Below are 18,927 nucleotides of genomic sequence, written 5' to 3'. Positions count from 1 at the left end.
TGTATGTTGTTGCGGGTAGAATTAGTTTTCATAAAGCAATGTCCTGGCTAAGTATAATTTCACTGTTGGATAAGAAAATTGTCCAACCTATGTTTTGGGGGAAGCAGAAGGTATGTTTCAACGATGGAATATTGATTTTTTAAAATGCTATTTTAATAGCTCTAGAATACAAAAGCCATACATACATCTAACAAAATACATGATGAGACTGAATATTACTGTAAGGGCAGTATTGTAAAAGGCTGTTATTTGAACACAGTACCAACAGCGCCGTGCTGTAGTAGATAAGGGGACCTGGAGGGTGTGGCACCTATACTATGTCATATCAAATAAATACTACAGAGTGGAGAGGGCCAGGACAAATGCATTTGCGGGAATGGATGACAGCTGGAAAGGTATGGGGAGAGTCTATCCCCTCTCCCAGCTAGCTGCTGGGAGCACTATAATTTATTCCACACTTATATTCGGCACCAACAAGATGCATAGGCTACTGAGCACCAGTTGCTGCTTCCAAGGACGGATCAAATTTGCAATATGGAATTTTGTTGAGTTTCCAGGGAATGAAGGGAATGGCTTTCCTTCCTGCCCTCTCCTTCTCTGACTCTTCCCATCTGCCCACAGACCAGACTCGTGTAGAATAAGCTGCTGCTTCCAGCTGCTTGGAGAAGCTCGATAGCCGAGGCATGGAGAGGCTGGGGGAAACACATACCTTCCTATTCCTGCAGGGAGGAGACGGTTTACCTTCCCTGATTATGGGAGAGGGGGAAACTCCCCTAGGCTTTCCTTCTATTCTCCACCACTCCTGGTCTAAAAGATCACTGTGTATGTCTATTTTCCTCTTTTGACTCCACATGCCAGGTGCTCTGAGGTGCTGTTTTGCCGCTTCTCCCCCATGTGGGCCTAGGGGATATATTTATTTGGCAGCTTTTTACTTCCTTCCCCAACCACACACACAATGGGAGTGGGCCTGCAAAATGGTGTGCGGAGAAGACTTGACAGGTTCAACTCTGTTTCAGGAATAAAGCATCTTGAGTCCTGAGGCATTATGAACAGAAGACCGACTAACGTGAGTACCTTGCTCTGCCATGCCTGGCTCATATTCCTCAAATCCTGGAGCAAAGTCTGTCTGTTTCCACCTCTGCAGTAGATATGGCACTAATGTATATCACAAGAGTTTATAGCAGAAGTGAGATTGTCCTACTGCCACATCATCAGTCATTTCATTTGAGTTCTTTGGTCTTAAAGACTTCTTTAAAATATGTGGAGAGTTTTAGAAAATGAATTTCTTGTTTTCCCCATACTGTTAAATTACAAAAATCCAAAGGGAAAACAGAATACAATCTTGAATGCATTTTATATTCTTTGGGAAGCAAAACTTACCATCCCCAGAAATATCATTTCCTCTTCTCTCATTTTCACTGTTTTCTTCCACTGGGTAAATCCACGCCAAACCTGAATTGTAAACATGACTCTAATGAGATAAATGGGCCTTGTTACTGCTTCCTTTACTGCAGCAGTCACAGGAAAAAACAAATAGAGGAAGGAAAAACAGAATATACAATTGAAGCAATTACTCCTGAACAGGTTGCCATCTGCGGTATTATTTTGAACAAATTCTGAAGTCTGCTCTTCCCCCTCCTCCCAGCACATGTTAAAAGCATAATTGTTGAAAGCTTGCTTAGATCTAGGGTCCATCCTTGCTCTCACTGAGCTCTGTGATCCTGCCAACACACAGGAGTATTCGCCATGTGGATCCTAGCTAGCAATGGCCTGCCTCTCAACTCCACACTGACTACACTGTCTCAGTTTTTGCAGGGTTGCTTCTTTCTATTTAGAGACAAACTCTCTTTTGCCCCAGAGAGAGCAGCAAGTTTTACTCCCCAAACACATGAATCACCAATGATACACTTGGATCTTGGGGTGTGGATCAGAGAGGACAGGTTGGGCCACTGAAATCAGAAGACTGCCCCGGCAGGACTGTTCCCTTCAGTTTCGTTTCTAGTGCTTTGTCCAATCTTGTTTGGAATGGCCCATGTGATGGGGTTCCAACCAGCTACACAATTAGGCTAATGCCAATTCAGAATGTTCTGTAACATGAGGTTCATTTCTGTTCATGCTGCTCTTGTGAACAGGGGTGGCTCTATGTATTTTGCCGCCCCAAGCACGGCAGTCAGGCAGCCTTCAGCGGCGCGCCTGCAGGAGGTCCGCTGGTAACGTGGATTCGGCGGCATGCCTGCGGGAGGTCCGCCGGTCCTGCTTCTTCGGCGTACCCGCCGCCGAATTGTCACCGAAGCCGCGGGACTGGCAGACCTCCGCAGGCATGCCGCCGAAGGCAGCCTGACTGCTGCCCTAACGGCGACTGGCAGGCCGCCCCCCGCGGCTTGCCGCCCCAGGCACGCGCTTGGTGCGCTGGTGCCTGGAGCCGCCCCTGTTTGTGAACAAAACACATTGTCAATTCTTCCAGCACTGTTCTGACAGAAACAAGACTCACCTTTTGAATACGAAGTGCGGCAGCATCCAAATTCGGACCTTTTACTCCCTGAAGTCTGGCTTGTCTTTCTCTCTTTTCTTCCAGGTAGATTTGCTTCATGAATGTAGCCCTTAGGCGACCCTGCCGAGCCCTCTCCGAAATCTGGATTACTCTAATGACTTCTTCGAGAGGCAAGGGCTTTATGTATTTCTTCTGTGGTACAGCGAAAAACAAACAGATAAATGTTATCAGAACATGTAGATCCTAAGAGTTATTTTCCTGAATCATTTTGAAAATTCAGATGTGTCTTTTGTTAACTCTATGTTAGTTGGAAAATTGAATAATTAATGATATCTTAGTGGAATCCATCCAAGACAAAAGTAGCCCCAACACAGAGAGGGTGAAACCCATACCTCAGGACCACCTAATTTTAATTTTGACAGTTTGGCATTTTGATAATTGTACCAGGATCTTAATTTTAACCTGAAAAGCATTTTAAGGAGAAAGTGAACCAGACATGCCACTTCTATAACCATCATACCCTTTGGTAAGGTTGGATTTTGAGGGGGCAAGGAGTTCCTGATGACATAGGGGTAAAAAGTAAGAATTGTTCTTACTGTAGTTTATGTAACAAAGAACTTATAACTTTTATTTTGTTTGAGAAATAAGCCTAAATATCAGTATGGCTAAATTCGATTAAACTAATAGACCTCTCTAGCTTCCTCTTATTTTCCTCCTAAATTCTGGAGATAGGGGCTTCTGGATATGCCCATGAGGTCTAGAGTTCACCTGCCGGAAAGGCAGAATTTTTTTCCTCTCCTATTATTGACACCCTCAGTTGGATACAGTTCTGTATACAAATATTGAGTTGAGCTCGCTGTACTAAATTTTAAACTTGGTTTTCCCTACAAGGAAAAATACACAATCTATGAATACACAAGAATGATATCCATAAAAGTCCCCTGCTGAACTATTGAATTTTTAATGCATGCTCTGTAACAGTTTTTTGTTACATGCATACGGGAATACGGAAGCCTGTTAGTAGACAGCTAGAATTTCCTGAATGTATATGGTTCACTATGATTCATATCGAAGTGCAGAAGACTCAACAGCAACCTCAGTGGTAGTAGTTGAGCATAGGAAATCAGTAGACAGAATTAACTGGAAGTAGAGCACGGAGCACATATACAAACTGTGTTAATACAAAAGATTATTTATTCAGCTTTACATGCCTCACATGGTGGTAGCATGTCAAGAGAGATCTGCCCTACAGTTACACTAGAGTACAAATGTGGAAAGTCCTCACTGCCGTGTAATCTGGCTCCACACTGGGCAGATTCACCCTTAATAGGTCACTCCTGGTGAGGGAGGTGGGCAGAGCATGGGTAGGGAAACACACTTTAAGATGTGCAGGGATTGAGACTAAGGCTCTGCATATGAACATTTTTGTTAGCTCATTATGAAATGCACAGGAGCCTTCGCTCAACTCCTTATTTTCACGGTCCAGATTAGTTCAACCACAAATTATTGGTGTTGATAGTCTCACGTACCTAGTAGGGAAGAATAATTTCCTCCACCGCAGGGTGAAATTCTATGGCCTGGGTATTGTAGGAAGTCAGATTACATTATCATAGTGATCTCTTATGGCCATAGAGTCTATGAATCTAAGTTAGCCAGACATGCATGTACAGTTGTGCACGTAAGTAGTTTAGAGGGGAGGAAAGCTTCTAAAGAGTACTGCATATATACAGCAGAGCCAAAGAGTCTTAACTCCATCAGCTCAAAAACAGTTTTCAGCAGACTGTTCAAAGACACTTCTCCTCTCTAAGGATTATCTCGATGCCAAATTTCAGTTTTCTTCTCCTAGCTATTGCAGCTGCATCGCTGTACAGAAAAGATCACAGGAATTTTTCAGAATGTTATCAACAACTGAAAATGGGAGGTTAGAATGCTAATACTTTGAGCAGGGGGTTGGACTAGATGACCTCCTGAGGTCCCTTCTAACCCTGATATTCTATGATACTTATGCAATTTTAGCTGTGATTTCTGTTCTTGTTATGGACCCTGACTCAGCACAGTACTTAAGCATGTACCTAAGTTGAAATCAGTGGGACTACTTGTGCAATAAAAGTTAGCCACATGCTTAAGTACCTTGCTGAACTGGGGCCATAATGCTGCCCTTCTATTACTTTCACGGCATAAAATGAAGCCAGATTATTTTGCAGAGTTACCATTGTTAATATTGCTCAGATTGAAGACATTCATTCCTGGTGGAAATGTACATTATGTCTCTTTCCAGTTGTGATTCACCTGTCAATGCAGTTTGATTAAATATATACTACAAAAATATTTCTCACTTCAATGTTTCATTATAGATTGGTATGGGGAAAATGTATCTGCTTCACTCATGTGTTTGAAAACATGTTCAGTTACAAGATAAAAGGGTAGACAGATGACTGGATCATTACGGTACCCATGGTATACTAACCGGTTTGATGTCTTGCAATCCAGAATTAATTAAAATCTGAGCAAGAATTTTCTCCCTCTCTCTCAGCACCTTCAGCTTCTCCTTAATAAAATACCTTGGGATAGGGATTTCTATGTGTTCCTAGGGGAGAGAAATATTCATGGGACACTGTTAGAGCTGTATTTAAAACCATGTTGCTTATTACCTTAACACCTTTCCTTTATAGACTAATTAAGTTGGCCTAAAGATTCTTGAATTTCCAGGAGTGTTGTGTGACTTGACCTATGTAACATCTGCTGTGCTATTACTTTGCAATTACTCAAGGTCTAAGTCAACAACAACAAATCAATCCAGTTTCTGAATCATCCCCACCCGGTTTCATACAGGTTTCCACAGCATTTTTTTAAAATTGTACAATTACAAATAAAAAAATTAGCAACTATTTTGAACATTTCAGAGTGTGCTGGTATATAAAAATGTACAGACAGTGACTTCCTCTGAATTTAATAAACTCATTAGTATGATCCTCCCACATTATTTAATCAACATCTTGGAAAACAAATCAGCTGTACTGCATTGTTGTTATTACAAGGAATTAAGACTAGATTAGTTATCTAGCCTCTTCAGTATTTCTAAGGTGCCTATCCCTGTGGTATCTAATCACCTCTCAGAATCAAGAATGATTGGAAATGTCTACCCAAGAGTCTGCCTTTATTCACTTGTATCATAAGATGAGTATGTGAGCATGAGATGGTCGAGTTCAGGATCCTGACACAAGGAAGAAAGGAGAGCAGCAGAATACGGACCCTGGACTTCAGAAAAGCAGACTTTGACTCCCACAGGGAACAGATGGGCAGGATCCCCTGGGAGAATAACATGAGGGGGAAAGGAGTCCAGGAGAGCTGGCTGTATTTTAAAGAATCCTTATTGAGGTTGCAGGAACAAACCATCCCAGTGTGAAGAAAGAATAGTAAATATGGCAGGCGACCAGCTTGGCTTAATAGTGAAATCCTTGCTGATCTTAAACACAAAAAAGAAGCTTACTAGAAGTGGAAGATTGGACAAATGACCAGGGAGGAGTATAAAAATATTGCTCAGGCGTGCAAGAGTGAAATCAGGAAGGCCAAATCACACTTGGAGTTGCAGCTAGCAAGAGATGTTAAGAGTAACAAGAAGAGTTTCTTCAGGTATGTTAGCAACAAGAAGAAAGTCAAGGAAAGTGTGGGCCCCTTACTGAATGGGGGAGGCAACCTAATGACAGAGGATGTGGAAAAAGCTAATGTACTCAATGCTTTTTTTGCCTCTGTCTTCACGAACAAGGTCAGCTCGCAGACTGCTGCACTGGGCAGCACAGCATGGGGAGAAGGTGACCAGCCCTCTGTGGAGAAAGAAGTGGTTCAGGACTATTTAGAAAAGCTGGACGAGCACAAGTCCATGGGGCTGGATGCACTGCATCTGAGGGTGCTAAAGGAGTTGGTGGATGTGATTGCGGAGCTATTGGCCATTATCTTTGAAAACTCATGGCGATTGGGGGAGGTCCTGGATGACTGGAAAAAGGCTAATGTAGTGCCCATCTTTAAAAAAGAGAAGAAGGAGGATCTGGGGAACTACAGGCCAGTCAGCCTCACCTCAGTCCCTGGAAAAATCATGGAGCAGGTCCTCAAGGAATCAATTCTGAAGCACTTAGAGGAAAGGAAAGTGATCAGGAACAGTCAGCATGGATTCACCAAGGGCAAGTCATGCCTGACTAACCTAATTGCCTTCTATGACGAGATAACTGGCTCTGTGGATGAGGAGAAAGCAGTGGACGTATTATTCCTTGACTTTAGCAAAAATTTTGATACAGTCTCCCACAGTATTATTGCCGGCAAGTTAAAGAAGTATGGGCTGGATGAATGTACTGTAAGGTGGATAGAAAGCTGGCTAGATCATCGGGCTCAATGGGTAGTGATCAATGGCTCCATGTCTAGTTGGCAGTCGATATCAAGCGGAGTGCCCCAAGGGTCAGTCCTGGGGCTGGTTTTGTTCAGTGTCTTCATTAATGATCTGGAGGATGGCGTGGACTGCACTCTCAGCAAGTTTGCAGATGACACTAAACTGGGAGGAATGGTAGATATGCTGGAGGGTAGGGATAGGATACAGAGGTATCTAGACAAATTAGAGGATTGGGCCAAAAGAAATCTGATGAGGTTCAACAAGGACAAGTGCAGAGTCCTGCACTTAGGACGGAAGAATCCCATTCACTGCTACAGACTAGGGACCGAATGGCTAGGCAGCAGTTCTGCAGAAAAGGACCTAGGAGTTACAGTGGATGAGAAGCTGGATATGAGTTGACAGTGTGCCCTTGTTGCCAAGAAGGCTAATGGCAATTTGGGCTGTATAAGTAGGGGCATTGCCAGCAGATCGAGGGACGTGATCATTCCCCTCTATTTGACATTGGTGAGGCCTCATCTGGAGTACTGTGTCCAGTTTTGGGCCCCACGCTCCAATAAGGATGTGGAAAAATTGGAAAGAGTCCAGCAGAGGGCAACAAAAATTATTAGGGGGCTGGATCACATGACTTATGAGGAGAGGCTGAGGGAACTGGGATTGTTTAGTCTGCAGAAAAGAAGAATGAGAGGGGATTTGATAGCTGCTTTCAACTACCTGAAAGGGGGTTCCAAAGAGGATGGATCTAGATTGTTCTCAGTGTTACCAGACGACAGAACAAGGAGTAACGGTCTCAAGTTGCAGTGGGGGAGGTTTAGGTTGGATATTAGGAAAAACTTTTTCACTAGGAGGGTGGTGAAACACTGGAATGGGTTACCGAGGGAGGTGATGGAATCTCCTTCCTTAGAGGTTTTTAAGGTCAGGCTTGACAAAGCCCTGGCTGGGATGATTTAGTTGTGGATTGGTCCTGCTTTGAGCAGGGGGTTGGACTAGATGACCTCCTGAGATCCCTTCCAACCCTGATATTCTATGATTCTATGATAAAAATTACAACTGTCTCACATTTCCATTGCTTGTTTTCTTACAGGATTACTCCCTGATGCAGAGAAGTGAAAGAAGAGGGCTTCTTTGAGAGACATGCAGAGAAAGAAGAACCCCCAAAAGATCTATGAGTTAGTAGAAGCCAAGGCACTACTGAGTAGCACAATTGATTGTTAGAACCTTGCTTATGAATAGAGGCAATTCTTCCAAGAGTAAGCTATCACTAGCACTCCTTAATGGCAAGTACAAATTAATGAAAAGACATTAGAAAGACCAGGTGGGCAAGGTAATATCTTTTATTTGACCAACTAGTTTTGGTGCAGAGACAGACTTTCGAGCTTATACAGAACTGAAGAAGAGCTCTGTGTAAGCTTGAAAGCCTAACTCTTTCATCAACAGAAGTTGGTCCAATAAAAGATGTTACCGCTTCCACATTGTCTCTCTAATGTTCTGGGACTAAGCATGACTACTGTGTCACTGCAAACATGAAAACACATTAACAGCAGTCTCTGTTTTGGACTCCTGATAGACCTGGAACACAATGGTGCTATTAACAAAGATTTTATTAAAGAAATGGCTAAAATATTCACTCAAGCAAACGGACTGTTGCTTTTGTTTCTACAGAACCCTGGCTATCACTTCAGATATGGGCAAGAGTATGGTGCACAAGCAGCGAGGTGAAAAGGCATTTGATGCCCACCAAAATAGCACCAATGTCAATAATCAAGTCTATGTTATCATCAACTGTTGAGAACAGTTCCAAACCACCCTCCCCAAGCGTCTCAATGCTATCTTACTCAGCAGTGACACCATGTCTTGTTAGTCCTAAGGTGGGGCAGAGGGACGAGAATTCATCTTCATTTTTTTAACACCTGATGTTAAAAATGTTACATTTCAAACTCATCAACTTTTCTCTCTTGGTTGATTTATCTATAAATCATCAAAATACAGTAATGTTCATAATTGTGGTTTTAAAAAAAATCTAATACATTTCAAGTTATCAGGTTCTGAATGATGCTTTTATATTCTCCAATATGTATTCTGATGGTCAAAATAGTTGTCTGCTATGAATAAAGTAGCAGAAAGATGGTTGATTGAAATAAGTGGCAATCACTGTACTATACATATTTATGTGGCAAAATCAGTTAAAAGCCGCAACATGTTTCATATCTAAAAACTAAAGAACTAATTCTATAATATATTAAGATACCACTAGGCAATTTCTTTCACATTATAACCAGGATCCAGAAAATAGTAATCATTTAAACAATAACTTTGTTTACTTTTCCATTAGAGAAGCTGTTACCTACAGTACCCAACTTTGACAACAGGTAGAGTTGTCAGAAACAAAAGGAAATATCAGTCAAATCACCATTATTTCTCATCCGTTTTTTAATACCTTCAACCTTCAAGGATCCATATTATGGCCATACAGTAGAACCTCAAAGATACGAGCACCAGAGTTATGGACTGACAGACACCATGTGAAACTGGAAGTAACCAATCAGGCAGCAGCAGAGACACAAAACAAAACAAAAAAGCAAGTACTGTACTGTGCCTGTATTGCATCTTAAAGGTAGGCACATCTGGGTTGAAGAACAGGAGCAGTGCTGGGGTCTGCGCAGCTTTTGCCCCTCTCCTCCTTGCCGGGTGGGGGGCACGTTGTTCTCCCCCCCCCCAGCTGGGAGGGGGACATGCTGTTTTCACCCCCACACACCCCTGCCTAGAGAGGACCATGCTTACAAATTCATGCTGGGGCTGAGTAGGGAGCTCAGCCGCTGCTGAATCCTGCTGGATCTGGAGCCTGAACTGCGCTTTGTTCAGAGTTACGAACAGTTCAGAGTAACGGACAACCTCCATTCCCGAGGTGTCCATAACTCTGAGGTTGTACTGTATTTACTAGGGTTGAGGTTTAGTTGGGTTGTCCTTCAGACAACAAATTGGATAGAAGGGTCATGACAAGGCAATCCTTCCCCTAGCCATTGAATGTGGTCCTAGCCCCTTCCTGTCTTGCAAGGAGAGGGCAGACTAAAGTTTCTCAGGTGGCAGTATGGAGAACTAACCACAGGACCAGTCTATTCCCCACCTAGTTTTATTTGTAACCTCTGAGAGAGCCATGAGATCAAACTGATTCACCTTGAAGCAAGAGGCAAATCAAACGGAAGTCTGATATTGGCTGTGGCTTGGTCCTGAGTGGACCATCCTATGTGATCCTACAGTAAAATCAGAGTGATTCATAGATTCTAGGACTGGAAGGGACCTCGAGAGGTCATCGAGTCCAGTCCCCTGCCCGCATGGCAGGACCAAATACTGTCTAGACCATCCCTGATAGACATTTATCTAACCTACTCTTAAATATCTCCAGAGATGGAGATTCCACAACCTCCCTAGGCAATTTATTCCAGTGTTTAACCACCCTGACAGTTAGGAACTTTTTCCTAATGTCCAACCTAGACCTCCCTTGCTGCAGTTTAAGCCCATTGCTTCTTGCTCTATCCTTAGAGGCTAAGGTGAACAAGTTTTCTCCCTCCTCCTTATGACACCCTTTTAAATACCTGCAAACTGCTATCATGTCCCCTCTCAGTCTTCTCTTTTCCAAACTAAACAAACCCAATTCTTTCAGCCTTCCTTCATAGGTCATGTTCTCAAGACCTTTAATCATTCTTGTTGCTCTTCTCTGGACCCTTTCCAATTTCTCCACATCTTTTTTGAAATGCGGTGCCCAGAACTGGACACAATACTCCAGCTGAGGCCTAACCAGAGCAGAGTAGAGCGGAAGAATGACTTCTCGTGTCTTGCTCACAACACACCTGTTAATACATCCCAGAATCATGTTTGCTTTTTTTGCAACAGCATCACACTGTTGACTCATATTTAGCTTGTGGTCCACTATAACCCCTAGGTCCCTTTCTGCCGTACTCCTTCCTAGACAGTCTCTTCCCATTCTGTATGTGTGAAACTGATTTTTTCTTCCTAAGTGGAGCACTTTGCATTTGTCTTTGTTAAACTTCATCCTGTTTAACTCAGACCATTTCTCCAATTTGTCCAGATCATTTTGAATTATGACCCTGTCCTCCAAAGCAGTTGCAATCCCTCCCAGTTTGGTATCATCCGCAAACTTAATAAGCGTACTTTCTATGCCAATATCTAAGTCGTTGATGAAGATATTGAACAGAGCCGGTCCCAAAACAGACCCCTGCGGTACCCCACTCGTTATGCCTTTCCAGCAGGATTGGGAACCATTAATAACAACTCTCTGAGTACGGTTATCCAGCCAGTTATGCACCCACCTTATAGTAGCCCCATCTAAATTGTATTTGCCTAGTTTATCGATAAGAATATCATGCGAGACCGCATCAAATGCCTTACTAAAGTCTAGGTATACCACATCCACAGCTTCACCCTTATCCACAAGGCTCGTTATCCTATCAAAGAAAGCTATCAGATTGGTTTGACATGATTTGTTCTTTACAACTCCATGCTGGCTGTTCCCTATCACCTTACCACCTTCCAAGTGTTTGCAGATGATTTCCTTAATTACTTGCTCCATTATCTTCCCTGGCACAGAAGTTAAACTAACTGGTCTGTAGTTTCCTGGGTTGTTTTTATTTCCCTTTTTATAGATGGGCACTATATTTGCCCTTTTCCAGTCTTCTGGAATCTCTCCCGTCTCCCATGATTTTCCAAAGATAATAGCTAGAGGCTCAGATACCTCCTCTATTAGCTCCTTGAGTATTCTAGGATGCATTTCATCAGGCCCTGGTGGATTTGCAATGTTACCATTATTAACATAGAAGCTGACTTATTCTAGCATGAGTTCACTTTAGGACCAAGTAGAACAAGTCAGACATAAAGGAGATCACCTTTATTAAAAACTATACATCTTTGGTAGTATTACAGACATACTGAAATATAACATTGATCAAGCAGATTCATTTTTAAAAGCTTGCTCCCACGTGAAAGGCTCACTGTAGAACGAATATATTCTGTATAGTTATTTTTAACAGAAATACCATAAATAGTGACTATGCAGTAAACTAGTGAGCATATAGTAGGCCAAGTTCTCTGCTGGTGTAAATTGGGGCAGTTTCATTGAAATAAATGGTGCTCTGCCAATTTACACCAACAGAGAATTTAGCCCAGTACAGTTAAATAGTATTGACTTTCTGGTAAATACTAGGCTAGATCCTCAGATGGAGTAAATCAGCACAGATTCATTGACGTCAACAGATTTACATTAGACTATAGAATATATAGAATATATTCCTAACTTGCTTATGATAAAAGTATACCTACAGGGGACAGCTTAAGATCTTGCAGGATATCATCAAAGTAATGAAACTCTGAGTTCTCCAGCTCCACCATTTCATTCTTCAGCTCCAGGATACGGCCCATCACTCCCTCCAGCACTTGCCGAATCACTAACCGTTTTTGTGGGTGAACGATCTGGTCGTAGACAGTCTCCAAGTTACAGAAAATTTGCACATATTTGATGTAGAAGGTGGCTAAAGTCTGGAACACTGTTATGCGATCCTTCTGTGGCTTTAGGGACTTATCTTCTATCTCCCTCTGGAGCAGACCATTGAGGGCTTCTTGGGCTTCTGCCCACATCTTATTATAAGTGCTAATTGAAAGGAGAAAAGAATATCTTAGCTGCAGATATAAGCATTGATTAGCACACAATTGGATGCACCGTTACTGAGTATCTCCAAGACTCCAGAAGTGTGGATATCTCGCAAATGTAAGCACTGAAGTGCATTTTAATTCCAAAAAGATTTAAAAAACTTAGCTAAAATGTATTTTAAAGCAGAGTTTATGTACTTTATCAGCATTACTTAATTAAACCATAGCTCTTTTTTATTGTCTCTACTAGTAAAGCGGGTTTAGAAATAGGAGTTTTAAAATTATGCTTTAATAACATAAAAAAGTTAGAAATTGTTGGAGTTTATCACAAAATATAGTTGTAACGACAGCCCCCGTCTAGCAACGAGCTCTGCATAGGCAGACCCCTGTGCCTATGTGAAACCCCACTGAAGTCAATGCGGGGTCAGAACCTAAGGCATGTACGTCAGGCGTCACAACCCTTATTGCATGATTCGATGTCCAGTGGTTGCAATTTAAAAAAATAAAATGTTAGGCTCTCCTTTTTATTCTCCTGTCAGGAACTGGGCTGCAGTAGCATCAAAAAGGAGTTTAAAGGTTACAATGGTGGTAATGTTTTTTTTCATTGGCAATATGAGGACATGGAATTTATATCACCTGCATCTTGGAAATTGTCGGTTCTGCAAGGAATTGCTGGTATTTCCACAGGCTGTGACAATAACAGCAGGCTTCTCTTACAATCCAGCCTTTCCAGGCTAGCTGCAACAGCAATGATTGTGGGGGTGTAGCTGGGTGGTCACCTGCTCCGGCCTTAAAGGGCTTAAACCAGCCCAGGAGAGGGCAGTGGCTGGGAGCAAGCAGTCCCCAGGCTGAGTGGGGAAGCAGCCTCAGCTGGCCCTTATAAGAGGGCAGTGGGCTAGGAGCCCACACTCTCTAGCCTTTGGAGAGGGAGGGACCAGGCTGCCAGGGGAGCTGAGGAAGGTACCGAGGGTGGAGCAGTGCTGGGGAAGGGCCAGGGAGTTGGGGAGCTCCAGCCTAGCAGAGCACCAGGCTGCAGGCTGAAGTAAGGGCCCACTAGGGCAGCAGGTCCAAACCCAACCTTGCCTGTGATGAGTGGCTTATACTGCAGTCTGCCCCAGGGAGCGGGGGCTAGTTGGTGACTGGCAGTAGCCTACGACTGAGACGAGGCGGGGATAGTGGGTAGGGGTTCCCCGGGAGGGGAGACCCCGAGACTGAGGGGTGTACTGCCAGGGGGCAGTACCCCGGTGTGCAAGGGGCACCGGGTCCGGGAGGGACACGGGGGCCAGGAAAAGCGGGACACCGGCCTGCAGAGGGTGATCTGACGGCTGGAGAGCTAATTCCCAGAAGGGACCAGCAGGAGGCGCCGCAGGGGTGAGTCCATACGGTTACAGGGGGGATCAAGGAAGGTAGTGTGGCCTAGAAGATAAGTGTGTGAGTTCTAGTCCCAGCTCTGCCACTGGCCTACTGGGTGACCTTGGGTAAGTTACTTCACCTCATCATGCGTCACTTTCTCTATCTGTAAAATGGGCATAATGATACTCACTTCCCTTTGAAAAGTGCTTTGGGATCTACTGATGAAAGTGCTATATCAGCACTAGTTGTTGTGTTTTTTTTTTACAGTGGCAACATAGAGTATATTGGAACATGCTACTGTAAGATGGAAATTGGAACATAGGAATGGTTAAAGACGTATTTTAAAAAGAGCACTCAGTCTCACAGCCATGCTGGAAATCCTGAACTAAGAAAGGAAGTGCCATGTACAAAGGGTTGGAACTCTGTTTTCACTGTTCATCCTTAGTCTCTCAAATGCTGATGCATGACAGCTAGTAAGGTAGGAAAATAATGTGAGAAAGGACCTCAGATGACAGAATGTATAGTTTTGTGGTTAAGACCATGGGCTGGGACTCGGGATATGCATCAATTCCTGGCTCTGTCATAGACTTTCTGTGTGACATTGGTCAAGTTACTTAAGCTCCCTGTGCTTCAGATCCCAATATGCAAAATGGGGTTAATAATACTGTTTTTATCTGTCTTGTCTATTTACACTGTGTTTTCTTCAGGGCAGAGGCTACCTCTCACTATGTGGATGGGGCCTCTGATTTACTATAATACACATAAATAACAAGGTTTAAATCTGTAAGGTAAGGAGAAGCGGCAACTAAAAAACCAGACCTGACTTCCTCAGAATTCTGAGGAGATTTGTATCTAAAGCTGAAAGTACAGTTTTACTTCATCCAAAAACTAAAGCAAGCACCCTGGCTAGAAAACCTAGAGGGATGGAGTTCTCTGCTCCCTCTGTTGGGGAGAAGTGGAAAATCCAGCTCTGGCTAACTTCATTTACATGAATTGTAATATTGTTTACCCATAATTCCACCTATTGAGTTTTTGTTCTTTTGGTTGGAAATGTTTGTTTTCATGCGTAAAGGTGATAATAGGTTGTTGCTAGTACTGTGCTCATGAAAGGACATAGAACTGTGCAAGATATGCCAGGGGTGAGGAATCACCCTGACTGAATAAGAAACAGACTTTGGTTGGATAACAAAGCTTGGCCTCAAAAAAGAAATAGGAAGTTTTGTCTTGAAGAACTCTGATCTAGAGAATAGGGATTTTATCCTAGGGTCCAGTTCTGCTCTATGCTCCCCATGTGGTGATTCCCTAACCTCAGTGAAAAACTCCATAGAGAGGTGTGTCTGTATCAGTAATGATGGAGAAGTAGAGCTGGCTCTGTTCAAAGGCCTCACTGGCAGCAGTGGAGTAGAGTTGGTTCCACAGAAAGTCCTAACCAGACCAGTGGTGGCAATAGTGAGCTGACTTCACAGTGTCCCAGCCCACTCAGCTGGTGGAGGAAGACGTGAAAGCACTGGACTGGACTAGGTTGCTGCTCATTGGCGTCAGATCTGGCAGAATAGTTCTCTGAGGTCTAGAGCTGACAAGCAGAGGAGAGCCACCCTTGGATATCCTTTGGTTACCACTGAGACTAACTCCACCTGTGAGTGGGGTTTTTGGTGGGTGGAGTTTGTGGTGGTACAGGGTTCTGGAGCTCCATAAGCTGGACTGGGAGATGACCAAACTCTTGGTGTATTAATTTGGGTTGTTCAGTTTCTCATATATAAATATATATCATTGTTTTGTTTCATGTTTCTTTTGGTTGTTCATCTTTCTCCCCAAATTAAAGATTCCTGTGTTCCATATTTCTGAATGACTTTCAAGCGCTTGTGAGTGGGGGGAAAAAACTTCCTGTAAGCGTGACAAGGGAAGCTTTATTTTTATTTCCCAGAGCCAGAAACAAGAGTACTGCTCTGGGTGGGGTTCGAGTCATATATCAATTTACCTTAGATACATTGAACCTAGCCCTTGTTGCTGTCACCAGCACCTGGCAGAAGGATTATTAACACATTCAATTGAATTATGTCTGTTACATTTTATAGAGCTATTTTGTACCAGTTATCTTGCTGGTCTGATTGGGACTGAGAATGCAGTTGCATATTACTTTTCTGTTGTGATGAAGAGGCCAAGCAGCTGCAACCGGTGTGATTGTCATCCATAAGTGTATGGGTTGGAATCTTCGTAAGCCAATCATATTGTTCCCTCATGCCTATGAATTTTATAATACTGAATGATATACTTGCAATTGTAATGAGGCTATGGAGATGACCGGATAATATTGCAGTAAGGTTTCTCATCTTGGACATAGTGGCTTGAGCTCTCTGTATTTGTTTATTTCTTCAGGATATTGATGGGGATGTTCTGACTGACTAGAATGCTCAGCAAAAATATGACCAATCTGAGCCTGCTATTGAATTTACATGCTTTAATTTTTTTAAAGTGTATACTATACTTTTCAGCTTCAGCAGCATGCAGCTGGCCCTGCTCTTCTTAATGTATTAAGAGCCCACCCAGATCTTCCCCCTTTCTTCCTACTTCATTTATATCCCATTGAACCAACTGACTCAGTAGATTGCAGCAATTAACCCAGGTGCAAGAGATAAACAAAATAAAACCACTGGGGTATGAAAGATTGGCACAAGCAAGAACACCATTAGCTGTGCCCTGACAGCTCAGCCAATTGATCAATGGGGGTTTTGTACACGTTCTTAGAATTGGGGACTCAGATGAACGGAAACCAATGAGACTCATGGGGTACTCCAGCACAGAAGAACACAGTACGCTATTGTACTTTCTTAGCTGTGTGTATCTAGAAACAATTTTGCAGTGGGGAGGTTATAAATTTTTGAGGATGTCTGGCCCTATAGGCTGTACCCCAACTACAGGCTTGATTTATGAACAGTGGGTATCCTCAGGCTAGAACATTTCAAATGCAAGTTGTTTCAGAGCTGACAATAGGCATCAGTGCAACCAAAGCTGCCCATACAACTGTCCACTTCATTTTACAATAACCTCTTTCTCTCTCCCCAGTCTGGGGAGAATGCCAAGTGTTCCCCCATTGCGCCAGCTAATATTCACAGTTTCTTTTTATATTTTTGAATAATTTTTTTTTAAAATTAAAGCATGTTAAAGTAAGGCAAAATAGTATCAGATACGTGTCAGATAATGACAAATTACTGGAAGCATGTTGTTATGGATCGGTTTCATGTCTGTGGAGATCATGACATTTGTCTGTTTTTCCAGCATTAACATTCAATCTAAATAAAGGACAGGAAAGGGGGGGGGGGAAATAAAGTACAAAACATTAAGGAAAAGAAAAAGGCGGGAAAAGAATGACAACAAAACAACCAGGGGCAGATCCTCACAGGGGGTAAGTCAGCATACACCATTTGAGGATCTGGACCCTAGTGCTTAAGATAGGGAGCCAGCTGACCCGTAACCAGAATGGGCACTATTGGTTCAGGCAGTGATGGAGGAAGTGCGTTTTAAGTGTCTCAAATCCTATATTAGTTTGATAAAACAAACAAGTAAACACACAGCCAGATGTTGCCAGATCTGATCATAGCAGTGCAAATTCTCACGTAAATATTCAGTGATTAAGGCCATGCAGTAACCGTAGGGCTCAAAGGTGCCTGAATGTGTGGCCCTGACTGCGCTGCTGCACCACAAGGGCAACTCCAGGAACAATTGTGCTCCTGAGAGGCACAGTCTCTTCCTGAGTGCCTAGGGGCACAAATGGAGCATGCCCACTGCAGTCTCCATTAGTTTCTACAGTGTCTGCTCCTCTGTCAGAGTGGCTAATGCTCCCTGTGTGCTAGAGGGAGCAATCTCTGTGCTGAGGGGAGTGCCTGGCCCCAGCCCAGGGACCATAGGAGGGGAGTGAGGCCCTTCAGCCCTCCCACCTTACTAACCAGGCAACATAGGGCCCTTCACTCACTTTTCATTTTGCCCATTTGCTACGGTTTTCTTCCCACAAGCTTGAAAGGGCACCACACCCTGTCTTCTAGAGTAAGAGGGACCTGTGGGCAAAAATGGCTTCCAGCCACCAAGGAAAGAGTGAAACAAAATCCTGACTGCTGACTTTTCTTTTAATCTTAAAGGAAAGTCTCTGCTAGTTGTGATGTACACTAGGAACTGTCATCAAGACATCATGAAGACTGGCTCCCTTTCCTTCGTTATTACGCAATGGTCATTAGGGTCATATGTACTAGTGTGTGAAGTTACATCAGAAGTGGATTTAACCCATTAGGGTGAAGATCATAATTATGACCCTGATCCTGCTAATACTCATGCACATGCTTAATGTTACTATCACAGGTAGTCCCATTGAATTCAATAAGGCTACGCATGGTAGTAAAATTAAATATGTGTGTGATGTTCTCCTCTGGTGTTATCTGGACCAGTGATCTGCTAGGTGACTCCAATCCTTGACTCTGGGAGCCAGCCTTACCCTGCTCTGCTGTGAGAACCCCCACTCCTGGGCTGTTCACACACAGCCTCTGGCATGTAAGCTGCTCCCAGCTACTTGCAAACGAATGACACTAGCCAATATCTCCGGTCCCAGACACAACCCTAAGAACCTCCCTCTTGCAGTGTCCAGTTATGCCTGCTGGACACTGCAAGCTTATATGAGTTCCTCAATTTAACAAAGAAATTGATATGCATCAGGCTTGTTATCCCAAGGGGAGCCTCTGACACACTTCAAACCAAACGCACTGCTTCGGGTAGAATAAACAAACAGATTTATTAACTATAAAGATAGATTTTAAGTGATTATAAGTCAAAACATAACACATCAGATTTGGTCAAATGAAATAAAAGCAAAACACATTCTAAGCTGATTTTAACACTTTCCGTGCCCTTACAAACTTAGATGCTTCTCACCACAGGCTGGCTGGTTGCTTTTTAGCCAGGCTCTCCCCTTTGATCAGTGCTTTAGTCACTTGGTGTGGTGGTATCGGTATATGTAGGTGGAAGAGAGAGGAAGAGCATGGCAAACGTCTCTTCCTTT

At 43.2% G+C, this 18,927-nt stretch overlaps 1 protein-coding gene across 1 annotated transcript in view; it reads right to left on the bottom strand.

The window, feature by feature from the left end:
• Window positions 1-14,061, bottom strand: part of IQCA1 (IQ motif containing with AAA domain 1) — a 157,739-nt gene extending 143,678 nt beyond the window's left edge. The window contains exons 1-5 of the mRNA XM_065413010.1: window positions 14,023-14,061; window positions 12,204-12,560; window positions 4,959-5,078; window positions 2,492-2,683; window positions 1,381-1,452 (exon numbers count right to left, since the gene is read on the bottom strand). Of these exons, the coding sequence (XP_065269082.1) occupies window positions 1,381-1,452; window positions 2,492-2,683; window positions 4,959-5,078; window positions 12,204-12,560; window positions 14,023-14,061 (780 nt within the window). The remainder of the gene's footprint in view (window positions 1-1,380; window positions 1,453-2,491; window positions 2,684-4,958; window positions 5,079-12,203; window positions 12,561-14,022) is intronic.
• Window positions 14,062-18,927: the final 4,866 nt, after the last annotated feature.

The sequence above is a fragment of the Emys orbicularis genome, chromosome 11, assembly GCF_028017835.1.
Source record: "Emys orbicularis isolate rEmyOrb1 chromosome 11, rEmyOrb1.hap1, whole genome shotgun sequence".
Taxonomy (NCBI): Eukaryota; Metazoa; Chordata; order Testudines; family Emydidae; genus Emys; species Emys orbicularis.
Note: the sequence above shows the minus strand (reverse complement) of the source record. Positions and strands in the feature narration are given on the sequence as shown.